Here is a 27,335-nt window from a genome sequence, read left to right as displayed (position 1 = left end):
AAACTTTATAGGAAAATACTAAAAATGATACCCTCTGCTTTTACAGCCTATGGACCAGCTCTCATTGAACACTGTCTTATAGAAAATGGATTCTCTGGCAATGTCAAAGTGGATGAAAAATTTGAAAGCAAAGGTATCCCTGCATGCTACAAGTCCATTTTCATTTATTTCCTTTTTTAAAACTATGAAAATTCTGAGAAAATAATAAAAGTGAGCAGGTAGTTATAAACTTAAAAACATTTGACCTGTGAATGTTCTATCCATATCGTATTCCCAGCTTCTTACACTGATGTGGCCCTTTTATCTTTTTTTTTTTTTTCTTTTTAAGATTTTATTTATTTATTTGAGAGAAAGAGAAAACACGAGCAGGAGGAGGGGCAGAGGGAGAAGTAGGCTTCCCACTGAAGAGATAGCCCAACGTGGGGCTCAATCCCAGGACCCTGGGATCATGACATGAGCCAAGGGCAGATTGTTAACTGACTGAGCCACCCAGATGCCCCACTTTTATCATTAAAGATTTTATTTATTTGGGACAGAGTGAGAGAGCACAAGCTGTGGGTGAGGGGTACAGAGGGAGAGAGAGAAGCAGACTCCCCACTGAGCAGGCTTGATCCCAGGGCCCTGGGATCATTACCTGAGCTGAAGGCAGATGATTAATAGACTGAGTCACCCAGGTGCCACCCTAATGTGGCACTTTATCCCTAGTAACTCACAGTTCAGTCTCTACCTTATTACCTTTCAACTTTAGAACAGTTTCTCTTCCTCTACCTAAATATTTGAAGTGGTTATCAAACAATAGTCTCTGGTACAGGCTTGAAGGAGTTGAATTATTCACCTTCTGACTAGGAAGTTAGAGTGCTTTTAGAAATAGCATTATGCATGCATTTTAATTCTGAAAGAACTGTAATGTAGCTATATGATGAATTAGGCTTTTATAATTACTTAAGGGAACCTAACTAAATTGCCAGATTAGGATAGTAAAAATTAGAGGAAATACAAGGGAAATGGACGACTTGGTCTTTGACAAATTTATCTGCAGATTCTCATGTAAAATTTTTAAAAAGTCCTTCTTCATGTTTATATTTTGGGATTATGTATATATAATTTAAGGTTTAGGGATAGTATTTTTTTTTAAGATTTTTTTTTTTTATTTTTAAGATTTTATTTATTTATTTGACACAGAGAGAGAGATCACAAGTAGGCAGAGAGGCAGGCAGAGAGAGAGAGAGAGAGAGAAGGGAAGCAGGCTCCCTACTGAGCAGAGAGCCTGATGCAGGGCTTGATCCCAGGACCCTGGGATCATGACCTGAGCCGAAGGCAGAGGCTTTAACCCACTGAGCCACCAGGTGATAGTAATTTTTACTGTAAATGTTTTTATGTTTAAAATTACAAGTTAAGACTCCCTGGGCGGTTCATTCAGTTAAGTGTCTGCCTTCACCTGAGGTCATGGTCTCAGGATAGAGTCCCACATCGGGCTTCCCGCTCAGCAGGGAGTCTGCTTCTCCCTCTGACCTTCTCCCTTCTCATGCTCTCTCTCTGTAATAAATAAAATTTTAAAAAAATACATGTTAAATGTTTTAGTGAATGCTTTAGTATTTAAAATGTGAATTCAGTGCAATCCTGATCAAAATGCCAACAGGTGGTATTGTTTTTGCAGTTGTAGTGTTTTGTTTCAAATCTGATATTCTTGTGGAATAAAAGCATGTGAAGTGTTGCGGAAAACTCTGGAAAATAATAGTATAATTATAATAATATAATATATATAATAATATAATAATAATAAGTTATAATATAAAATTATAATAATAGTGATGGAGAATAACCATTTCATACATTAAAATATATTAAGAATCTGACAGTTTTTGAAGAAATACAAAATAAACAATTCAGAGATAGGCCCAAATACGTAAGGGAATTTAGTATATGAACAAAATACCCTTAAGATCATGAGGGGGAAAAATGATTCAGTAAAAAACTATTGGAATCACTAGCTGGCCAAAACACGTCCTTAATTACATCTACTGATTACAAACATGAAATAACTATATCTGCTTTTCTCGAACATTTTTTATTATTCCATCAACATGTTTAATAGTTGTTAATTGACACTTGATTGGCACTCCTTTTTTCCATTTTTATTCTGTAGATATTGAAAAAATACTTGTTTGTCTGCAGCAAGCAGAAGACTACATGAAAACAACGTCCAACTTCAGTGGAAAGGTAGTACCACATATACTTACTGTATATTGTTGTGGTTCTGTTTATTTAGATTTTCAGAATTTAGGTTCATTAAGGATCACTACCTTTAAGTGTTTTGTTGTAACTTGGAAATTCAACATCTATAATATGGTTATTCTAGGGTTTGTTTTTTTTTAAATTCATGTTGGGTTTATAATTTTTCTTCTGTTTCTTTTGTAGAAAGTATTAGGTCAAGTCATTACTGGTATACCAGGAAAGTTGAGGGATTTGAAAATATATCCTCTTAGGTTGATTTTTAGATAGAGGAGCATATTTTAATTTGCTAGTGCTTTTTTAAAAATTAGTGATTTACATCACTATTTTTTATATTTAAAATTTCTTTTAATTTATATTCAGTTCGCCAACATATAGAACATCATTAGTTTCAGATGTAGAATTCAGTAATTCATCAGTTGCGTATAACACCCAATGCTCATCACACCATGTGCCCTTCTTAAAGCCCATCACCCAGTTACCCCATCTCCTACCCACATCCCCTCCAGCAACCCTCAGTTTCTTTCCTCAGTTAAGAGTCTCTCCTGGTTTGTCTCCCTCTCTGATTTCTACCCATTCCTTTACATCACTCTAATAGGCAAATATCCTCTGAATTATCTCATACCTTCTTTTTCTTCTGTATTCGAAGTATAACTTTATTTATAACAGAAGTTCAGAAAAAAGTTCTGATTAATTACACCTAAATTCAGTGCAAATATGCTTGCTCAGTTCTTTAAATGAATTAAAATTTCCTACCAACAAAATGAATCTAAGACTTTCTACTGGAAGTAAAATGCTTCTGGTTGTTTTCAAAGTTGCAGAACATCTAAAAGTGGAAAGAAAAAAGTGTAGTGTACACGTATAATCCCACCATTTTATCAAATCACTAGTTTTCATTTTTTTATTTTTTCTTGTCCATATGAAAAAGTATTATTTAATAATACTTAGTCTAGAAACATCATTTAAGAATTGATGCAATCAATAGACAAATGCAGCAGATTATTTAAAACTGGAATAATCTTATAAGTTAAATTAATAAAATTTATATCAGCCGTGGAAAGTAAATCTTTGTTAACTATGAAGAGAAAGAGTTTTAATATTGGATTTTTGTAGGGGTACATCATTCAGAAAAGAGAAATAAAACCAAGCTTGGAAGTAGATAAACCGACTGAAGACATATTCACGTAAGCATGTAGGCATGAGTCAATTTGCTTTGGATGTTTATTAATGTTCTTGAATGATATAATAAATATGTTTTACAGGTATGAGGAATTTCATCCTTTCTTGTTTTCTCAACATTCACAATGTCCATATATAGAATTTGAATCATTTGACAAGGTGGGTTTTCCAATTCTGTTTTTTGACCAGTTAGCACAATATGAGTTATTAAATTAATACCAACTTGCTTTGATTGCTAAATTGAAAATATTTTTGGGTTTACAGTCTCTGTGAATCTGGACATTAAAAATCAATGCACTCACAAATAAAAACTATTGAAAAGTTTTGTTGACCTCTTATTTGAAGATGAAGGACCAAAGATTTTAACTTAAGTTGATTCTTTCTGTTTATCTATATGATACATTTACTGGGAATCTGTTCAAGTTCTTTGAGTAGTGTTATAACATAAAATGGACTCTAAAACTCTATGTATGTAAGTTGAAGTAGAGACCATGTTTTTTTTTTTTTTTTTAAACTAGTCATTATCTTTTTTTTTTTTCCTAATAAGGCTGTGGATGAATTTTATTCCAAGATAGAAGGTCAGAAAATAGATTTAAAAGCTTTACAACAGGTATGGTATTGCTGAAAACATTTATATTAAACCAGCTAGCCTTAGTGTGGTTTGCTGTGTAAATGATGCTTTCATAATAGGAATGGGCAGCCTTTCAGAAGTGGTATGGGAATGCCCTGATCCCTTGGTTTATTGATAAAGGTCCAGGGGAGGTCTCATTGTTGAAAAGCATTCCCTCATTTGTTCCATCAGTATGTCAGATATTCTGCAAAATGCAAAATACAGTGGGAAGGTGGGCCTGTTATTTATTCCTTAGTATAATTTGCGTTATTACAGCAACCCGAAGCTTCTCAAACTTTACTGTTAAGGGAATACTATTCCAAGGAGATTTTTAAATAGGCCAGAAGAGAGGGAAATGTCCTTTCTGTACAATTTAATCATATTTATCATTAAACTATTTTTTTCTAAGTGGGCTAACTGCAGGAGAGTTTAATACGCTGTTTCCCCAGCACATTTGACCACGGTTTTGGAGCATTGCTGCAGAACAGCTTCAGAAATTAGCCACAGTCACTCTTGATTTGAAGGGGATTTGATTTTTCAAAAGTATTAAGTAGGGGCACCTGGGTGGCTCAGTCATTAAGCATCTGCCTTCGGCTGGGTCCTGGGATCAAGCCCTGAATCAGGCCACGTGCTCAGCGGGGAGCCTGCTTCTCCCTCTCCCCTGGTTTGTGTTCCCCCCTCGCTGTCTCTCTGTCAAATAAATAAGTAAAATCTTAAAAAATATATTAACAGGTAAAGTCTTGAAATATGTGTGCAAAAATTTGAAATTATGTGAATCCCTGTACCCTCCCTCTATTGAATAAAATTAAACAGCACAATTTCAAAGCAGGTGGATTGAATGAATTAAATAGTGTTACTGCCACACGGTGGCAGTACATGAACCAGTACAGTTATTTCATGGAACCATTGAATGACATGTTTTTATGTGCATCAGAATATCCATAAAAATTATTTTAGTGATCACTGTGCTCTTCTAATAGTCACTGTTGTGTTTTTTAATTTTTTTTAAGATTTTATTTATCAGAGAGAGCAAGAGAGCACAGGCAGGGGGAGGGGCAGAGGGAGAGGGAGAAGCAAACTCTCCTCTAAGCAGGGGCCCAGTTCGGAACTTGATTCCAGGACCCTTAGCCAAAGGCAGATACTTAACTGACTGAGCCACCCAGGTGTCCTCCACCCCCCACTTTTCTTAAAAAATTTTTTCTTAAGATTTTATTTATAGTCTTCATTCTTAAAATTCAGATTTTTAACTAACTTATTTATTTTAAAGATTTTATTTATTTGTCAGGGAGAGCAGGAAACAGAGAGCGAGCATAAACAGGGAAGCAGCAGGCAGAGGGAGAAGCAAGCTCCCTCCTGAGCAAGGAGCCCAATGCAGGACTCTATCCCAGAACCCTGAAATCATGACCTGAGCCAAAGGCAGAGCTTAACTGACTGAACCACCCAGGTGTCCCAATTCAAATTTTTTAAATATTATATCCAGCATTCAAACATTCACTAATTGGTGATGTTATTGCTGGTGTTAGAAAACTTGCTCCAAATCTGTCAACTTGAAATGTAAATGATACATGATAAAATGCTATATAGAAGGTAAATGAATACCATGAGCCTTTGTGGTATTAATTTAGGAAAAAGAGTACTCTGTAAAAAAAAAAAAAAAAAAAAAAAAGAGTACTCTGTAGAGATGATGATGAGAAAATTAAAGGAGCAATAAAATAAAAAGAAGCTATTTTGGTAATTTATGTTCTTTAAGAATGCATTTCCCCAAAACTTCACTTTTATGTGTTAGGAAGACAGTGTCTTGAATTTTGCCTTGAATAATGCAGGGGCGTTAGGGGCTTATATTACATACAGTGTCACCAGTAATCAAAATGCCTTCTTATATAGGGAAGGGGAAGTGGGTAGACAGGAGAGGTAATTTGAGAGCTTGAAACACTTTGGGGTAGGATAGACCTGGGAGGTGGGCTATAGGAACCTTCGCTAGCAAGGTGACAATATTTAGGGGGCTGAAGTGAAGGTGGGATAGTGAGTTTCAGGACAGAAGAGAGAAAAGGTACAAAAGGCATGAGAAATCTAATTTTTTAAAATCTGTTTTGTCTACAAAAGGAAAAACAAGCATTGAAGAAATTAGATAACGTCCGAAAGGATCATGAAAACCGATTAGAAGCTCTTCAGCAGGCTCAGGTATTATGTTTAGCTTTTTCAGTTTTCATAAATGGTAACTTTAAAAAAAATGATGACTTTAAATACAACACTGTGTGTTAACTAAGTGGAATTAAAAACTGAAAAAATGGTAACTTTAACTGGCTTTATAGTAAACATTTTTGTTTATTTCTTAAGGAAATAGACAAACTTAAAGGAGAGCTCATAGAAATGAACCTACAAATAGTTGACAGAGCCATTCAGGTTGTTCGAAGTGCTTTAGCCAACCAGATAGATTGGACAGAAATTGGGTTAATTGTGAAAGAAGCCCAAGCTCAAGGAGACCCAGTTGCAAATGCAATTAAAGAATTAAAACTACAAACAAATCATGTTACAATGCTACTAAGGTAAGTTTGATTCTTAGTTAAGCAGTTCATGTTTGTTTTCAGTTTGCTATTTAATTGTTCACTGTATTCATTTAAAATTTTTTCTCTTTTATTTGGAAATTTATCCTCAGAGATGAAGGAAAAACAATTTACATTGAGATGAGACACCTATTTAATTTTTTAAAAGATTTTATTTAGAGAGTGAGAGAGTGTGAGCATGTGCATGAACACACGTGGGGTTGGATGGAGAAGGAGAGAGAATCCAAAGCAGCCTCCATGCCGAGCGTGGAGCCCATCATGGGGCTCAGTATCATGACCCTGAGATCACGACCTGAGCCAAAACCAAGAGTTAGGCACTTAACCGACTGTGCCACTTAGTGTCCCCCCCAAATGCACCTATTTAAATATTGTAAACCATCTATAATGTAATTGAGGAAAAAAAATTGAAAACAAAGTGATGTCATTGACATTAGTGAAATACTATTGAATATTTTTAATAGAAATCCATACTTATTATCAGAGGAGGAAGATGACGATGTTGATGGTGACATCAGTGTTGAAAAAAATGAAACTGAACCACCAAAAGGAAAAAAGAAAAAGCAGAAGAATAAACAGCTGCAGAAGCCTCAGAAAAATAGGCCATTACTTGTTGATGTTGATCTCAGCTTGTCAGCATATGCCAATGCCAAAAAGTAAGTGTTAAATATAAGTATGAATTGTAGGTAAAATACTATCTGCAATAAACCAGTTAGGATATTAAGGATAATATATGTATATATGTTTTGTATGTATGTGCTTTTGGGTGAAAACACTTTCAGATCTCATTTTGTGCATTATACAACTTTGTTTTCATAGGGAACATATAAAATAAAGATGGGTAATGCACAAAACTTGTTTCGTATGATTTGAGAATCTAAAATAAGATAAAATAAATAGAAAGCTAAAGAATAAAGATTTTACTTAAAATTAAGAGAAATATATTTTTCTAGATACTATGATCACAAGAGGTATGCTGCTAAGAAAACACAAAAGACCGTTGAAGCTGCTGAAAAGGTACTTAGTATTTCTTAGAGTGAACGTGAATTGTTTTTCTCTGCTTTAACTTAATGGCCCTAATTATTTCTTCTATTTAAATGAGGTTTTCTAATTCAGAAATATCTTTCAAATTTGATTTTGCTTTAAATATGTGTATTTCCAGTATTTATTTTCTTCCCCAAACCTCCTTCCCAGTCTTCCCTGTCTCAGTAAATAGTGCTTTCTTTTTTCCCTTTACTTGGCTTGAAAATGTTGGACTCATCCTAGACCCTTTGCTCATAAACCGTATCCATTCCCTCATCAGCATATCCGTGTAGCTTTTCTTAAAGGGTGTAACCAGAATCTGGCCACTAATTAGTCCAGGCCCCCATCATCTCTGTTCACATGGTCAGTAATAATAGCCTCTTCCTGGGTCTCTCTCATTCTACCCTTCTCTCCCTGTAGTTTGTTCCTCACACAGCAGCCATAGTGATCTTTTTAAATAAAAAATAAAATTATTTCTGTCTGTTCAAAATCCAGTTGCTTCCTATCTTACTTAAGACAGTTCAGGGGTGCCTCGGTGGTGTAGTCTGTTAAGCATCAGACTCCTGGTTTTGGCTCAGGTCATGATCTTAGAGTTGTGAGATCGAACCCCATGTCAGGCTCTGTGCTCAGCCTGGAGTTCGCTTGGGTTTCTCTCTCCCTCTCCTACTGCTGTCTGCCCTCACCCCTTGGCCACTCTCTCAAATAAAAACAAAACAAAACAAGACAGTTCAAAGCCCTTCTTCTGCTAAAGGCCCTACATGATCTGCTCCCCTCCCATCTAATCACCTGCACTCCTTTTGCTACACTCTTTCCAGATACACTGGGAATTTAGCTGTCCCTGCAACTGACCCATGCTGCCTTCTCAGGGCATATGTGTTTGCTGTTCTTTCTTTTGAGAATGTTCTTCCCTCAGAATTTCCATGGTTTGATCCCTCCATTCATTAGCATGTTTTCTAAAATGAGACTTGATGAGACTTTTCTTGACCACTCTTACTAAAAGTAGTACTATCCTCAATCACTCCCTCTCTGCTTTATTTTTCTTCTTAAAAAACACCCCTTCCAGGGCCCCTGGGTGTCTCAGTTGTTAAGCATCTGCCTTCAGCTCAGGTCATGATCCCAGAGTCCTGGGATTGAGCCCCGCATCGGGCTCCCTACTCAGCAGGAAGCCTGCTTCTCCCTCGCCTGCTCCCCCTGCTTGAGTTTCCCTTCTCGCTGTGTCTCTCTGTCAAATAAATAAAATCTTAAGAAAAAAAAAAAACACACAACAAAAAACCCTCCCAGCATATGTTTATTTGTCTTCCCTCTAGAATACAGGTTGTATGAAAGTAGTATCTTTGTTTTATTCATTACGTTGTCCCAGCCCCTGGAATATTGCCTAGAACATAGTAACATTAATATCTGTTAAATGAGTGGCCTTCATGACTTGGCCCTCTGTTTGCCTCTCCAGCCTCATTTCTTGACATTTTTACCTTGAGCACTACTTTCTGGTCAAGCTGGCCTTTTCTTTTTTTGCTTACAGTGCTCTTCTTCCTATTTTTGCCTTGATAATTCTATTAACCTTTAAGGCTTCAGCCCAAATGCCATTTCCTCAGAAATACCTTGTTTGACCTAAGCAGTTATAAATTAGTTTCCCGTGTTTACTCTCACAGCATCTCTAGAAGTGATTAACCTATGTTTTATTTGAATAATTATGTGTTTTATATTTGTATCTTCCCTAGACCCCCTGGTGGGGTGGGGGTGAGAACTTTGTCTTGTTCACTTGTGTGTCTCAGCATCAAGTCCAGAACCTATTACTTGGTAGATACTCAATATCTGGTAAACAGATGATACTTTTTGTAATTTGTAGGTCTTGAGCAAATATTTGTATGTGGCAAATCTTTGACTTAAATTATTTTAATATTTAAGACAAAAAATCTTCTTTACTTTCATGTGTGTATGGGATGTGTGTGTAAATAGTGCCATTTTGTGACATTTAATGATTTATTGCCCTGTCATTTATTGGTGTTTTATATATATATATGTTATTTAATTTACCTATCTATTTATTTTTGAGAGAGAGAAAGAGAATGCATATGTTCCTGTGCACGTGGCGGGGGTCGGGTCGGGGGAGAGAGGAGTAGAGAGAGAGGGAGAGAGAATCAAGCAGGCTCCATGCTCAGTGCTGAACCCAGTGCGGGACTCGAGCTCACAACCCTGAGATCATGACCTGAGCTGAAATTAAGAGTCCGATGCTTAACAGACTGAGCCACCCAGGAGCTCCTTGCTTACTGTTATTTAAATATGTTCTTAACAAAATTTTTTTTAACAAATTATTTAAAAACTCTCTTCTTATAAATAGGCATTCAAATCAGCAGAAAAGAAAACAAAGCAAACCTTAAAAGAAGTCCAGACAGTTACCTCTATTCAGAAAGCAAGAAAAGTGTACTGGTAAGTGTTTAACCTTTTAAAAATATAGTTTTTTGTTTTTATTAAAATTATACATGCACATTGTTTAGAAAATCAAGCAGTTCTGTAAAGTTTGTTGCAAAAACCAGTAGCCCTGCAACATTTTACCCCTACTCCTGTTGCCTCCTCTCTATGGAAACTATTGTTAGTTCTTTCAGCTGATTACTTTTGGTATATCCCTCCCTTTCTCTTAGTAATATGTTTATACTGCTGCTTCTTAATTTTTCAGTTTTATACTCTATTAATGACTTCCACTGTGTAAGATGAGGATTTTATTCTTTCCGCTTGTGTTGCATCACACACATACACACCACTCAGCCTCCTAGTAAAGGTATAGCCTAATGTGCCACAGTTGATATTCAGCATTAATATTATATTAATATTTTAATTGTAGTTGCAGCTGAGTCATATGACATTATGTTTCTTTTCTTTCCCTGCTCAGCTTTTTGTCTTCCCTAAAGGTAAAAATTGTTGTTTCATTTACCTTTCTCTTCCAAGAGTGTTCAGGCACGTTGGAATTCTATCAGCATCATCTTGCAGAAATCTCTCATGAGCTTTTTGACCTACTTTGTTCTAGATCAGTTACTCTTAACATCTTAAGATCTTTTATTCTTAACCTGGAAATTCTCTTTACCCCTCTCTGTTTTGGATTCTCTGTCCTGGATCTCGTAATTCCTTTTTCTTCACTGATGGAATATGTGTTCTAGAGGCTACATGAGAAGGGTGTATAAGATGTAAAATTTTTGAGGTCTAATATATATAAAAAAAAATTATTTTTACGTTTACACCTAATTGTTTGGCTGAGTGTATATTCTGGTTTGAAAATGTTTTCTTCAGACTTTTAAAGTCATTGTTTATTGTGTTAACTTTCAGATTTGATCTTCAAAAGTCTGATGTCATTTTGATAATACTTTATTGAAAATTTGTTTTTTTTTTAATGTTCAGAAAGAAACCAAACCCAAAATGCAAAAAACAAAAAAACAAAAAATAAACCAACTTATTTTTGTCTTTCTGTAAACTTGTAGATCTTTGTTCTCTGTTTTCTAAAATTTCACAGTGGTACAGGTTGGTGAAGATGTTTTAATCCATTATGCTAGATTCTCTGTGACACTTTTTAATTTAGAAACTTTCAGTTCTGAGAAATTTTCTGGAAATATTTCTTAGCACTCTGTAGATTGTGTTTTCCTTTTTGTTATTTTTTTTCTTTCTGTCTGGAAGTCTTATTTATTAAATATGGGACTCCTTGGATGGTCCTCCAGTTTTCTTGCATTTTCTGTTTTTCAACTGTTTATCATTTTGTTCTTTATTCTGAGAGATTTCTGTATCTTTCAGTTCTTCCCCTGAATTTTTAAATGTTTTATTCCTTCCTGTCATGTTTTTATTTTAATCTATCTTTTGTTTTTTTTGTTACTTTTTTAAAACTTCCTTCTTCACTTTCTTAATACTGAGAATAGTTTTGATGTATTAATTTTATTTAAAAGTATTCTTTTCTTGGGGCGCCTGGGTGGCTCAGTGGGTTAAGCCGCTGCCTTCGGCTCAGGTCATGATCTCAGGGTCCTGGGATCGAGCCCCGCATCGGGCTCTCTGCTCAGCAGGGAGCCTGCTTCCTCCTCTCTCTCTCACTGCCTCTCTGCCTGCTTGTGATCTCTCTCTGTCAAATAAATAAATAAAATCTTAAAAAAAAAAAAAAAAGTATTCTTTTCTTGCAGGTCTTCTCTAAGGTTTTTGGTTTGGGGTTTTTTTTTTCTTTGTTTGTTTGTTTTTAATTTGTTGGGTTTGTCTTCAACTTTTGTTAAAGACTTTTATTAATGTCTGGTAATCCTAAATTGTTTATTCACATTATTGTCTGTTCACATTTATACTAGACTATTAAAATGCTGATTGGAAGTTCTCTCTGGGTGGCTGGGCTTATAAAATGATGTACGTGGGCCATGTTGTGTGGAACTCTCAATGTCTTTAGCTTTTTGACTCTTTAGCTGGTCTCAGTTTTCAGGAAAGACTTTTTACCCTGCTTGCAAAGTGAAGACCTGGCTGTCATAATTTTGGAAGCCCAGTGGGAATAGATTGGGGAAGTTTAGTATCCAGTAATTCATACATTCACTTAATTGCCCTCTTTTATTTATGTTACCTCTACTTAGCAACTGTGCCACTTTTCCCCTAATTCAGAGATACTCTTTGTACACTTTCTAGAGAATTCTGGCCTTCTGTTAGGATATGGAAGGCACAGCTTACTACCATGTTCAGAGCTGGAAAAAAGATCTAGGGAAGTAACTGCTTCTTGATCAGATTTTTGGCCAGCTTTCCTGTTTTTAACCCCATCTTAAACCCTATTTCTAATGGAACCATGTACTGCTATTTTAAGCTTTTTATGGGTTACACAGTGATTTGTTTCTTTGCTTTTTCCATTGTCAGCCTAGATTTCAGGTTCTTAAGTCCAGTCATTTTTCCATTTCTCAGTATACTGTTGGATTTTTCTTCTCTCTTTCTCCTTTCTTTTCCTCACATCTCTGTTTATGAATAGAATAGACCTGTAATTTTCATATCTCATGTTTTTCTTAGGTATTGGTCTCAAGGTAACGTTACTTCATAAAACAGATTGGGAAGTGTTCCTTTATTTTTTTTTAAGATTTTATTTATTTGAAAGAGAGGGAGGGAGAGAATGAACAGGGGGGAGTGGCAAAGAGGGTGAGAGAGAGAAGCAGACTCCTTGCTGAGCAGAGAGCCCAATGGAGGACTCCATCCCAGGACCTGGAGATCATGACCTAAGCTGAAGGCAGATACTTAACTGACAGAGCCACTTAGATGCCTCTGGGAAGTGTTTCTTTATCAATTGTCCTTGGCTGTTTGACAAAATTCCACCTGTGAGGCTGAGTAGTCTTGAAGTTTTCTTTTTGGGAAACTTTTTCACTACAGATTAAAATTCTTTAGTACTTCTCAGATTGTCTGATTTTGGTTAGTAGTATTTTCTTAAGACTTTGTCTATTTCTACAGTTTGGAATGTACTGGCCTAAAGTTTTGATGTTCCACTAACCTTTTAACATCTGTATAGTCTTTAATACCTTCCTTTGTCATTTATGATAATTGTCATTGTCCCTTCTCTTTTTCTTGGTTAGTCTGGCCAGAGGATTTTCAGTTGTATTAATACCTTTCAAGAACCAGTTTTGACTGTTGACCTCCACTATTATATATGTGCTCTCTATTTTATTATTTTCCTCTTTCTACCTTCCTTCAGGATTCATTTGCATTTCCCTTTCTGATTTCTTGAGATGGAAACTTAGTTCATTGATTTTTTTTTTTTCTCCCAGCCTCTTATTTTTTCTAATACATATTTCAGGCAGTAAATTTCCCTCTAAGCTTGGCTTTAACTATATTCCATATTGTATTTTCATTGTCTTTCATGTGAAAATATGTTCTAATTTACATTGTGATTTCTTTACCCATGTGTTATTTAGAGTTAAGTTTATTTTCGAACCTATGGAGCTCTTTTGGTTCTCTTTTTGCCATTGATTTCTAACTTAAGTTGCATAATGTTCATTTATGGTATTCTGAATTATCTCAACCCTTTGACATTTGTTATTGAAACTTGCTTTATGGTCCAGCATATTTGGAGTATACTTTATTTACAAATGTTTCATAAGTAGTTGAGAAGAATGTTCTATAGTTGCTAAATGCATTTCTCTAAATATCAGTTAGGTCACTTTCATTAATCAAATCTTTGGAATCTGTACTAACTCTTTTTTTAATGATTGTTTTCTCAATTACTGAGAGTTGTGTTAAGAATCACATAATTGTGCATTTGTTTCTCCTTTTACTTCTGCCAGTTTTTGCTTTATAAGGTGATAAAAATATAGAGCTGTTATCTTTCCAGTAAATTGAGCCTTTTGTTAACTGTAATCAGATGTTCTTTTAACTTGTAACTTCTTTTTTTCTTCTGTGTGAGATATTAAAACTAAATCAACTTTATTTTGGTTAGTGTTTGCATGATTTATCTTTTTCCATCATTATATTTCAACCTTTTTTATATTCTTATATTTTAAAGCTGTATATATTATTTTCCAGTCTGACAGTCTGCATTTTACATGGAGAATTGACTACCTTTACATTTAATGTAATTTCTGATATATATGGGTTTAAATCTAACCATTTTACTGTTTGCTTTCTATTTGTCCCAATTTTTCTTTACTCTTTTTGTCTTTTTCCCTCCTTTTGATTTTTTTTCCTTTTAGTTATATGCTCCTTTACTAAGATTATTACAAAATTTTTACATCTTTATGTTTCTCATTTTCTGTCCTTGCGGGTTTATGTCATTTTAGAAACCTCTTTACCATCAATAAGGCAGTTGTTAAATAAGTATAGTACATCCATTCAGCAGTGAAGACTTTTTTTTTTTTTCTTTTAAAGACTGTATTTTTAGGTAATCCCTACACTTAACATGGGGCTCAAACCCACAACCCTGAGATTAAGAGTCACATGCTTCACCAGCTGAGCCAGCCAGGTGCCCCAAGAAGACATTTTTATTTATTTATTTTTTAAAATTTTTATTTTTTTTAAGAAGACATTTTTAAATGAAAAAAGAAAGTATTTTCAGAATAGTTTGTGTTGTGTCCAAAAGAAAAGGTTTAGAATAGCGTTTTATTTTAGCTTTTGTATGTATAAAGAAACTCCAGGGAGGCATACACAGAAAGCTAATAACAATGGATTACTGTTTGATAGTAGTAATAGGAACTGAAGGTGGATGCAGGATCTCTCAGTATACCTTTTTGTATAATTTTAAAAATTTCTAAACTGTGTATATGTATCGATAAAAAATCAGATTAGAAGACAGGAATAATATTGGGACATATAAAGGAGTTTAGTGTAATGCCTGTGCTTAATCTATCATTTTTAACCAGAAGTTTTTAAATTGTAGATTAAGTCATAAAGATTATTATCTTGGTGGTCAGGTGTAATATAGGAAATATTTCTGTTCATCTCTATTTTATGTCATTCTCTAAATGCCAAGCAAGTATACAATCTTTACTTTTTATCATGATGGTACATATTAATCATGAAAACCCAAATTACTTTGTTGAGAAAAGTTATAATTTTATATTCCTAAAGGTAATTTTTGCTGTATAAATAAGTGTAAAGAATATCATGTCTTTAAACACTCAGTTGAAGACAGGATGGAAAAACTTTTCTTTCTTACCACTAGCCCCAAAACCTAGCCAGTGCCCCACTGGAAGAAAGATAAACCTAGGGACCATGTGACATTTTATGCTTTTGCTTTGTGTAACTCATCGTTACATTATCCTTAAGTTTAAGAAGGATCTGTTTGCAAGTGAGATAAGGAGAGAACATACTTTTTTTAAACATAGAATTTGGGCACCTGGGTGGCTCAGTTGTTAAGCGTCTGCATTTGGCTCAGGTCAGGATCCCAGCATCCTGGGATTGAGCCCCATATATGGGGCTCCGTGCTCAGCGGGGAACCCCCATACTTGTGTTCCCTCTCTCACTATCTCTGTCATAAGTAAATAAAATCTTAAAAAAAAATTAAACAGAATTTAATTACCTTCTAAGGTAATTTGTATTGCAAGATTTCAATAAAAATTCAGTTTGAGGAGAAGGGAGTTGAGGGAAATTGGAAGGGGAGGTGAACCATGAGAGACTATGGACTCTGAAAAACGATCTGAGAATTTTGAAGGGGTGGGGGGTGGGAGGTTGGGGGCACCAGGTGGTGGGTATTGTAGAGGGCACGGATTGCATGGAGCACTGGGTGTGGTGCAAAAATAATGAATACTGTTATGCTGAAAAAAATAAAAAAATTAAAAAAAAAATTCAGTTTGATGCTTTAAGAAATTAAATCATCAAATTAAAAAAAAGAAATTAAATCATCAGTCTTAACATATGAAGGTAGGATAGCTTCATTGGGTTTTTTTTTTTTTTTGAGAAAAGGATGTGAATTCAGGTGACTATAAAGGGAAAGAATGTTAACTTTTTTCCTTTCAATTTGATAGGTTTGAGAAATTTCTGTGGTTCATTAGCTCAGAGAACTATCTAATTATAGGTGGACGAGATCAGCAACAGAATGAAATAATTGTGAAAAGATACTTGACAACAGGTAAGTATGATTAAAATTTTAAAGAATTTTCCCCTAAGTAATTGCTTCAGTTATCTCAGTATGAGAACAGGTTTTCATCTTCTACTCCTATGCTTGACAGGTTTAATTGATAGAGTTTCATTGTGGTGGCTTATTGTTTGTTAAATATGTGTTTTGACACTTAAAATTCTCATTTTAAGTAATAGTCCTAAAGTAGTAGTGCTGAGCTAATCTGTAGTATTGGACTTTTTTTTTTTTTTTTTGAAGATTTTATTTATTTGACAAAGATCACAAATAGGCAGAAAAGTGGGTGGGGGCGGAGAAGCAGGCTCCCTACTGAGCAGAGAGCCCAATCCCAGGACCCTGAGATCATGACATGAGCTGAAGGCAGAGGTTTAACCCACTGAGCCATCCAGGGCCCCAGTATTGGACTTTTGATTCCCTGCTGCATTAACAAAATAGCTTTCAGTCCTCCAGAATTATTGTACATCAAAATTTTAAAGGCTTGATTTTTTTAGTGCTGAAGTTTATAACTTTTTTTTCACATTTAGAAATAGGACTTAAGCCATGTAGTGTAAGGCTTCTCATTTATTTTTGTTGGCTGATAACCACCACCTCACTGTGGTTGAACCCTCAGTGTGGGGTGTCTGAAATCAATAATCAGAACTAATTCGATGTCCACTGAAGATCCCAAACCAGAAAAGGAAGAAACAGGGATCAGGTTATTACATGGGGCTCAGGGCTTGGTCTCTTGTTTTCTGTAGCTCTGTTAATTGGGAGCTGAGCCTTCCTTGGAGCACTATGAGTTTTTCTCTTTGAATTTCAAATCCCAGACAAACTGTCATGGCAAACAGTGGCTGCTCATTTTACCTTTTAGGAACTGTGCACTTTCTTTTTCCCTTAAAAAAAGAGGAAAGATCTGACTTCTGCATTTGTTTGTTCATTTGGTTATTCATTGGTATCAAATAGTTAGAATAATAACTTGAAGCCATCATTATGGCTTACAGGCCTTCTGGCTTCTTCTCCAGCTTCATTTCTTACCACTCTGGCCTTAGTGGTCTGGCCTTCTGACTCCTCTTCATACATGTCAAACATCCATGGTCCTCAGGACCTTTACATTTGCTAGGATAACTCATCTCCATGTGTCTCTCACCCTCTAGTCTAGATTGGCTTACATGGTAACTCAGCAAGTTTGTGAGAAAAATAGGAAACACACAAGGACTATTAAGTCCTAGGCTGAGAATTGGCACTTGGTCCCAGAGGCCACATTCCGCCAAGGCAGATCATGGGACAGACCCAGACACAAGGGATGGGGAAGTGACTCCACCTCTTGAAGAGAAGCTTCAAAGTCACAGAGCAAAGAGGTATGGATAGTGGAGGAGAGAGGAACTGACCATTTTTGTAATCTATCATATTAGCATTGCTTTTCTATAAGGAAGCCTGTTAGAGCTCTCCTAGGGGTGGGAAATGGACTTTTCCTTATAGGCCTTCTTATACCCTTTGGATTTTGAACCCATTAAACCCATTTAAAAAAAAAAGAAACAGGACTTAAAGTATTATTTCTCATTTGTTTTTAAGGGGACATTTATGTACATGCTGATCTTCATGGAGCTACTAGCTGTGTAATTAAGAATCCAACAGGTAATGTATTTCTCTATTCAGAACTTTAATTCCTTTCTTTAAAATATTTTTAGTATAACTATAAGAAAAATTGTTAATTGTTATTTTAAAGGACACCTTATAATGATAAAAGGGTCAATTCATCAATAAGATATAACTATTATATATATTTTAAGGGTTTTTTTATTATTTATTTATTTGTCAGAGAGCAAGAGAGGGAGACACACACAAAACAAGCAGGGGGAGTAGCAGGCAGAGGGAGAAACAGTCTCCCTGCTGAGCAAGAAGCCCGATGCAGGACTTAATCCCAGGACCTGGGATCATGACCTGAGCCAAAGGCAGACACCCAACCAACTGAGCCACTCAGGCATCCCAGTCACTAAGACTATAACTGTTATAAACATTTATGCACCCAACAACAGAGCCCTAGAATTAGCCATGAAGCAAAATCTGATAGAATCGAATCAACAGGAGATCAACAGAATAGATTAACATTAATAATTTAGGACTTTATTTATTTATTTATTTATTTTAAGATTTTGTTTATTTATTTGACAGACAGAGATCACAAGTAGGCAGAGAGGCAGGCAGAGAGAGGGGAAAGGAAGCAGGCTCCCCGCTGAGCAGAGAGCCCGATGCGGGACTCGATCCCAGAACCCTGGGATCATGACCTGAGCCGAAGGCAGTGGCTTAACCCACTGAGCCACCCAGGCGCCCCAATTCAGGACTTTAATACCTAACTTTCAGTCATGGGTAGAATAACGAAGTGTAAGATCAACAAGGAAATCGAAGATTCTGACAATACTGTAAGTTAACTAGACCTAACACATATATCTGGTATCCTCACCTAATCACAATAGATTACTCAAGTGCATCTGGTATGTGCTCCAGGTTAGAACATGTAATAGTCTATAAGACAAGTCTTTAGAGCTACTGAAATCATACAGAGTAATCTTTCTGACCATAATGGAGTGAATTTAGATGAAAATTTCAAAAATTCACAAATGTGTGGAAATTAAATACATTCAGAAGTAACCAATGTCAAAGAGAAAATGATAGGGAGTGTTAGAAAATACTTTGAGAGGACTGAAGTGAAACACAATGTATCAAAATGATATGAGTTGCAGCTAAAACAGTGCTTAGTGAGAAGTTTATATCTGTAATGTTTATATTTAAAAAAGAAAAGCTCTAAGAAATGAAAATGTATACATAAGCTCTAGAAAAAGAAAAGCAAATAACCCATAGTAAGGAAAGGAACTAATAAAGTTTAGAGTGGAAATGGGGTGCCTGGGTGGTTCAGTGGGTTAAGCCTCTGCCTTCGGCTTGGGTCGTGATGTCGGGGTCCTGGGATCGAGCCCCATATTGGGCTCTCTGCTCAGTGGTGAGCCTGCTTCCCCTTCTTTCTCTGTCTACTTGTGATCTCTCTCTGTCAAATAAATTAAAAAAAAAAAAAAGTTTAGAGCGGAAATAAATGAAACAGAATAGAAGAACAGTAGATAAAATCAGTGAAACCAAAGTTGGTTCTTTGAAAAAGGTCAACAAAATTAATAAAACTTTAGCTGGACTGACCAAAAAATAAGAGAATACTCAAATTCCTAACATTAGGAACACAAAGGGGGATATTAATACCAACTTTACAGAAATGAAAAGGATTAAAAAAAAATTCACTAGCTTCCTCTTAGAAAAAACACCGTTTTAGAAATACTTGTATGGTATTCCGTGTAGCAGAACTCTGTTTTCTCATAAGTGGCTTCTTGAACCAAAGAAGGAACTTTTCACTGTGATAAAAATTAGATCTATAGTCTATATCTGGAACATGTATTAAATACCTTTGGAAGCTGCATTTGCTGAGGGGAAAAAAGATTGTGAGGGCATGCTACATACAATTGTATAGCAACAAATTAAATGATCTAAATGAGACAGGCTCATTCCTAGAAAGACACAGACTACCAAAAACTGACTCAAGGAGAACTAGAAAATGAAAACAAACCTATAACAAGTAAAGAGATTGAAATAGTAATTTTAAAAAAACAACAGCAACAGTGGGATGCCTTGGTGGCTCAGTGGGCTAAGCCTCTGCCTTCGGCTCAGGTCATGATCTCAGGTTGCTGGGATTGAGCCCTGCATTTGGCTCTCTGCTCAGCAGAGAGCCTGCTCCCCCCTCTCTCTGCCTGCCTCTCTGCCTACTTGTGATCTCTCTCTGTCAAATAAATAAATAAAATCTTTAAAAGTAATAATTAAAAAAATAAACTTTAAAAAAACCCAGAAACAAAAAAAGCAAAAAAAAAAAAACCTAGGGGTGCCTGGGTGGTTCAGTCAGTTAAGTGTCTGCATTCATCTCAGATCATGCTCCCAGAGTCCTGCTTCTCCCTCTCCCTCTGCCTGCTGCTCCCCCTGCTTGTGTTCTCTCTGCCTCTCTCTATCAAATAAATGAATAAAATCTTAAAAAAAAATACCCAAAACAAAAAACTTGCTCACAAAGAAAATTCTAGGCCCAGGTAGCTTCACTAGTGAATTCTGCCAAACTTTTAGAGAAGATTGAATACAAATCCTTTACAAACTTCCAAAAAAAATTGAAGAGATGGGAAAACTTCCTCACTCATGCTGTAAGACCAGTATTAGCCTAATAACAAAACCAGACAAAGACATCACAAGAATTGAAAATTAATAGACTAGTATTGCTTATGAATAGACAAAAAAAATCTTCAACGAAATATTAGAAAGCCGAATTCAGTAGCATATTAAAAGGATTGTACGCCATGACCAAGTGGGATTTATCCCAGGAATGCAAGGTTGGTTTATTGTATGAAAATTAATATAGTACAGTGTTAACAGAGTAAAGGACAAGAAGCACATGATCATCTCAGTCGATGCAGGAAAAGCCTTTGGCAATAATGCAACACCCCTTTGTGATAGAAAACACTCAGCAAACTTAACAGAAGGGAGCTTCCTTATCTTGGTAAAGAACATTTATCAAAACAAAACAAAAAAAAGAACATTTGTAAAAAACCCACCGCTAACATCAGACTTAATGATGAAAGACTGAAAACTTTTCCCTTAAGATCAGGAAAAAGATAAAAATGTCTGTTCTTGTCATTTCTATTCAACCTTGTATGGAGGTTCTAAGTAGGCCCTTAGGTAATAAAAAGAAATAAAAAATATCCACATTGGTAAAGAACAAGTAAAGCTGTTCCTATTTATAGATGGCATGATCATATATATTTAAAACCTCAAGGAATCCACCAAAGATTATTAATTGGTAAACAAGCTTAGGATGTTTGGAATACTAAGTCATTATATATAAATCACTTGTATTTCTTTTTTTCTTTTTTTTTTTTTAATTTATTTATTTGAGAGAGATTGCACACACACGAGTTGGGGGACAGGCAGAGTAAGAGAATCTCCAAGCCAACTCCCCCCTGAGCATGGAGCCCGACTCAGGGCTCGATCTCACAACCAGTAAGATCAAGACTTGAACTGAACCAAGAGTCAGATGTTTAACCAACTGAGCCACATAGGCACCTCAAGTCAGTTGTATTTCTATATACTTGCAGTGAACAGTACTAAAGTAACTTAATAAACATTCATTTATAATAGCATTAAAAAGAATAAAATACTTAATAAATTTACCAAAAAGAAATGTAAGACATACACCCCAAACTATAAAACATCATTGAAAGAAATTAAGACTTAAATAAATGGAAAAACTTCTAGTGTAAGGATTGGAAGTCCTAATGTTTTCTGATGACAGTACTTTGCATATTAATCTATAGGTCTGATGTAATGCCGCTTAGAATTCCAGCTGACTTTTTTTTTTTGCAGAGATGGATAAGTAGATCCTAAAACTCACACAGAAATGCAAAGGACCCAGGTCAGCCAAATCATTTCTAAAAATGAAGAACAAAATTGGAAGACTCACACTTCCTGATTTCAAAACCTCCTACAAAGCAACAGTAATACAGATAGTGAAGTATTGGTATGAGGATGGACAAATAGATCACTGAAGAGAATTGAGATTCCTCATTTATAGAGAATTGAGATTCCTCATTTATAGTCCATTGACTTTGAACCAGTGTATGAAAGCCTTCAGTGGGGATAGAGTAATCTTGTCAACAAATGGTGGTTGGTCAGTTAATATCCATATACAGAAGAATAAAACTTAGATCGCTGCTTCACATCATTTATAAAAATTAACTTAAATACATCAAAAACCTAAACCTAAAAGCTAAAACTGTAAAAACTGTTAGAAGAAAATGAGGCATAAATCTCACAGTGAATCAGGAAGTCATTTCTTAGATAAGACATCAAAAGCATAAGCAACAAACAGGTAAATTGGACTGAAAAGCCTTAGTTCAAAGGACACTATCAAGAAAATGAAAAGACAACCCACAGAATGAGAGAAAATATTGGCAAGTCATTTATCCGGTAAAGAACCAGTATCCAAAGAACTCTTAAGTCTCAACACTAGAAAGGAAAAAAAAAAAAAAAAAAAGAACAAAAACAATTTAAAAATGACAAGGCATCCAAATAGGTTATTTCTCCAAAGATATAAGAATGGCTAACAGGCACATGATAAGAGCTTCGGCATCGTTCATCATTAGGGAAATGCAAATAAAAACCACACTGAGATACCACTTCACACCCAGTAGAATAGTTACAATGAAAAAATGGGCAAAACAAGTGTTGGTGAGGATATAGAGATTGGAACGCTTATATGCTGCTGGTGGGAATGGAACATGAGGCAGCTGCTATAGAATAGAGTTTGGCGGTTCCTCAAAACATCGAACATCGAATATACCATGTGACCTAGCAGTTCCACTCCTAGGTCTGTGGACAGACATGACCATACTAAATTTGTTTGCAGATATACTTAACAGCATCATTTATAATAGCCACAAAATGGAAACAACCTACATGTTCATCAGTTGATGACTGATCAAGATGTAGTATATTGATATAATGGAATATTATTCAGTCTTAAAGAGACAAAGTACTGGTAATTAACAAGGATGAACCTTGAACATATGATGCTAAGTGAAAGAAGCCAGACACATTTGATTCCATCGACATGAAATTCCAAAATAAGCAAATCCATAGAGACAGAGTATATTTGTGATTGTCAGGGGCTGGGAAAGTGGAGAATGACTATTAATGGATATAGGATTTCCTTGGGGATGATGAAAATGTTCTGGAATTAGTGGTAATGGTTATATAGGTTTATGAATATACAAAAACCCACTGGGTTATATAATTTAAAAGGGTAAATATGATATGTGAATGATATCCCATTAAAAGATACTTGAAATTAACTGTAGGGATATATTATTAACATGCTTTTCATTTTGATGACTTAGGTGATCTGTAGTAATTCTGGAAGTCTTCAGACTTTGAATAGACTTTTCTAAATTCTATCTGGAATGAAATTGGAGTTATTAGTATAAGTGAGAGGGCATTTCTTCTCTGATTTGTTAGAACAATTAAAAGCCTGCTTTGTAAATATGTTTTTGTTGTTATTTATTTTTTATCTTACTTTAATACCATTATAGCTAACATAGATTGTTATGTAAGTTTCAGGTGTACAATTAGTGATTCAACAATTCTGTGTATTACTCATTAGTGCTCAGTAAGATAAGTGTGTTCTTAATCCTCTTCACCTCTTTCACCCATCCACCTACCCAACTCCCCTCTGATAATCCTGTTTGTTCTCTAGTTAAGAGTCTGTTTTTTGGTTTGTCTCTTTTTTTTTTCTTTTGTTTGTTTTGTTTCTTAAATTCCACATGTGAGTGAGATCTTTTCTGGCTTATTTTTCTTAGCATTACATTTTTTAGATCCATCCATGCTGTTGTTGCAAATGGCAAGATTTCATTCTTTTTCATGGTTGAATAATATTCCATTGTGTGGACTCTATCCATTCATCTTTTGACAGACGCTTGGGCTGCTTCTATAATTTGACTGTTGTAATGCTGCAGAAACATGGGGTGCATATATCCCTCCAAATTAGTGTTTTCATATCCTTTGAGCAAATACCCAGTAGTGTGATTCCTAGATCATAGGGTAGTTCTGTTTTTAGTTTTTTGAGGGACTTCCATACTGTTCTCCATGGTGGCTGCCCCAGTTTGTATTCCTACCAACAGTGCACAAGGGTTCCTTTTTCTCCATGTCCTCGCCAAAACTTGTTGTTTCTTGTGTTTTTTTATTTTAGCCATCCTAACAGGTGTAAGGTGATAATACCTTATGGTTTTGATTTGCATTTCCCTGATGGTGAGTGATACTGTAAATACATTGTTAATAAAAAACAGTAACTTCATGTAATATTGAAATTAAAATGTATCATTATTTAAGATGTAAGAGAATCAGATCTGTCATGCTGCATGTAATTTTCATATGTTGCTGTGTAGAAAGTCTGTATGTGGGTACTGAAGCATTGCAGTGTTGTTTCTACAGGAGAACCAATTCCCCCTCGGACCTTGACTGAAGCAGGCACAATGGCACTTTGCTACAGCGCTGCTTGGGATGCACGAGTGATCACTAGTGCTTGGTGGGTGTACCATCATCAGGTAATAAGGGCTGTGGTCCTTTTTCTTAATTTATTAAGAGCTACTGTGTACCAGGACACGTGGGTGGCTTTGTAGGTTAAGCGTCTGACTCTTGATCTCAGCCCAGGTCTTGATCTCAGGGTCCTAGGTTCAGGCCCTGCATTGGGCTCCCAAAATACAAGAAATAAAAAAGCTATTGTGTACCAAATTTTGAGAGTATAGACGTGAACAGGTGATTTTGTGAACAGCTGACATTTTGGTCCTGGGGAAAAATACATAAACAATGTCTGGTAACAAGTGCTGTAAAAATTTTTTCTTAAAGCTGAGTAGGCAGTAGAGAGTGATAAGGGCTACCATTTTGAATGAAGCATCAGGGAAGGCCTTTCTAGGAAAGTAAGATGTGAGAAGACACCTAAATGAAGAGAGCGAATGATTCATGCAGTTACACAAGATGATTAGTGTTTCAGTTATGATTGGCATACTGACCTAAAAGATCTTTCTGCTCTTCATCTTTGTTGGAATTTTTTGATCTCTCTTTGCCCTTCCCAAAAAATAGCTATATCCAGTGTTCTAGTAATTGTCCTTCTTAAATGCCGTTTTACTTGATGGTACTTTACTCCATATTTGACTTCACATCGCTATTTCACATTTTTAATAATTAAAATTGATAACAATGTACTTTTACAAGGTCCTAAAGCTATGCAGTAAGATAAAGAATTCAGTATTATTATCCTCCCATAGTTTCATTTTACATCTATTTATATTCATTATTTTCTGCTATGCTGTGATACTGTGTTTTCAGGAAATTAGTATCACTTCTGAGATGATATTTTCTGCCTCAGTACTGTTATAAAAGTGGTTTTAATTGTTTTATTGAATATTTGAAAAGATTTTATTTATGTGACAGAGAGCGAGAGAGGGAACACAAGCAGGGGGAGTGGGAGAGGGAGAAGCAGGCTTCCTGCTGAGCAGGGAGCCTGATATGGGGCCCGATCCTAGGACTCTGGGATCATGACCTGAGCTGAAGGCAGATGCTTAATGACTGAGCCACCAAGGTGCCTTTGAACTGGTTTTTTAAAGGTGAAATTAGTGTGCTTTTAACCCCTCCAGTATTTATGACAAAGATACTCTCAGATCTGGGGGTTTCACAGATAATATAAAATTCCTTTTTTTTATTTTTTAAAGATTTTATTTATTTGACACATAGAGCATGCACAAGCAGGGGGAGTGGCAGGCTCCCCACTGAGCAGAGAGCCCAATGTGGGCCTCAGTTCCAGGACCGTGGAATTATTCCTGAGCCAAAGGCAGACGCTTAACTGACTGAGCCACCCAGGTGCCCTGATAATGTGAAAATTTTAAAATATTGTGCAATTATCTCATTTTGCCAAATTAGAATATATTTTTTAAAAAATCTACTCTCATCTATATTTCCTAAAATGAAAGGTTATTTAAGTACCCCAAGAACAGTACCTCAGGAAAGGATTTTATTTAATACAGTTTTAGGGGCGCCTGGGTGGCTCAGTGGGTTAAAGCCTCTGCCTTCGGCTCAGGTCATGATCCTGGGGTCTTGGGATCGAGCCCTGCGTCGGGCTTTCTGCTCAGCGGGGAGCCTGCTTCCTCCTCTCTCTCTGCCTGCCTCTCTGCCTACTTGTGATATCTCTCTCTGTCAAATAAGTAAATAAAATCTTTTAAAAATAAATAAATATAGTTTTAGTAAATCTAGCTTTTGTGATATAAGCTTATTAAACTGTCCTTATTTTTCTCATTGTATCTCAAACCAGAGGAAACATGTGGACAAGGTCTGACTCTAACCCATGGCATTTGAAAATTATTGGTGTAGTGTATCCTTCATTATTTCTTTTCTGTTACTGCCAAAGGTATATCTGCCTTGAAGAGATATTTAGCGTTGAGAATTTTTATGCTAAATTGTAAACTTTTTAGGAGGCAGTGCTGTTTACTTGTCTATGACTTTATTGAGTGAAAATTTTAAAAATGTATTTCTTATGACAACAGTATAATGTGTTCCTCAGGTGTCTAAAACAGCACCAACTGGAGAATATTTGACAACAGGAAGCTTCATGATAAGAGGTAATGACTTGTCGGTGGATTATGGAGGTGATTTGAGGACCATTGCTAATAATATTTTCAAAACAGACTGTTCTGATTTCATATATGAAATATTTTGATTTCATATATGAAATTTGTTATGAAGTAAGGAATATTTTGTGCTTGCTGTGGCAAATTTAGCATTTGTCATGTCATCTTCATATGTACTTTTCTTGATGAGAATGTGCTTTCACATAAAGTTATAAGGGTAAAAATGTATAGCATGACCTTTTTTCTAAAAACAGATCATTCAGGGCTTGACTAACTCAAAGATGAGAGCAAGTATTTGTATTTTTTCTTTCTTAATTCTTATTCCTATACATAATACCAAATTCAGTGAATGCAAAATGTTCCTTCATGACAGATACAATACAAAATAAATGTCATCACCAGTGTCAGGTGATTTGCAAACATAAAATGGAAAAAAAGGGTTTTTAACATTTATGTTTATTATCTTTTATAGGAAAAAAGAATTTCCTTCCTCCCTCATATCTAATGATGGGGTTTAGTTTCCTCTTTAAGGTATTCCTCAGTTTCTTTGTTATTTTTTTTTTCTGATTTTCATGAGTCTTACCTAAAGTTCTGTCAGTGAAAAAGAACTATTTCCGTAGGTAGATGAGTCTTGTGTTTGGAGACATCGAGGTGAACGAAAAGTCAGAGTGCAGGATGAAGACATGGAAACACTGGCAAGTTGTGCAAGTGAACTCATATCAGAAGACATGGATCAACTAGGTACTTTACAGATTTTAATGAAGTAGCTTATAGTGCTCCCTGTCGTCTAGTTTATCTTCTAAGATCTTAGAAGATCATATTGACTTTGGGATAATTGAAATGTCAAAATACAACTTGCTGTTCAATTTTACTGAATTTTGGTTTTGGAAATGTTAAATATACTTGTTCTAGTGAACTATGAAGTATTTACTTAGATCTGTAACAAACATATA

The 27,335-nt window shown here is 35.5% G+C and overlaps 1 protein-coding gene across 1 annotated transcript in view; it reads left to right on the top strand.

Moving 5' to 3' along the window:
• Positions 1-27,335, top strand: part of NEMF (nuclear export mediator factor) — a 53,293-nt gene that overhangs the window by 14,759 nt on the left and 11,199 nt on the right. Inside the window, exons 7-22 of the mRNA XM_047738431.1 lie at positions 47-133; positions 2,147-2,220; positions 3,346-3,416; positions 3,495-3,570; positions 3,959-4,021; positions 6,125-6,202; positions 6,359-6,567; positions 7,047-7,238; positions 7,536-7,599; positions 9,944-10,032; positions 16,047-16,150; positions 17,708-17,770; positions 24,194-24,306; positions 26,316-26,373; positions 26,855-26,913; positions 27,003-27,123. Coding sequence (XP_047594387.1) covers positions 47-133; positions 2,147-2,220; positions 3,346-3,416; positions 3,495-3,570; positions 3,959-4,021; positions 6,125-6,202; positions 6,359-6,567; positions 7,047-7,238; positions 7,536-7,599; positions 9,944-10,032; positions 16,047-16,150; positions 17,708-17,770; positions 24,194-24,306; positions 26,316-26,373; positions 26,855-26,913; positions 27,003-27,123 — 1,521 coding nt within the window. The remainder of the gene's footprint in view (positions 1-46; positions 134-2,146; positions 2,221-3,345; positions 3,417-3,494; positions 3,571-3,958; positions 4,022-6,124; positions 6,203-6,358; positions 6,568-7,046; positions 7,239-7,535; positions 7,600-9,943; positions 10,033-16,046; positions 16,151-17,707; positions 17,771-24,193; positions 24,307-26,315; positions 26,374-26,854; positions 26,914-27,002; positions 27,124-27,335) is intronic.

This window comes from Lutra lutra, chromosome 7 (assembly GCF_902655055.1).
Source record: "Lutra lutra chromosome 7, mLutLut1.2, whole genome shotgun sequence".
NCBI lineage: Eukaryota > Metazoa > Chordata > Mammalia > Carnivora > Mustelidae > Lutra > Lutra lutra.
Note: the sequence above shows the minus strand (reverse complement) of the source record. Positions and strands in the feature narration are given on the sequence as shown.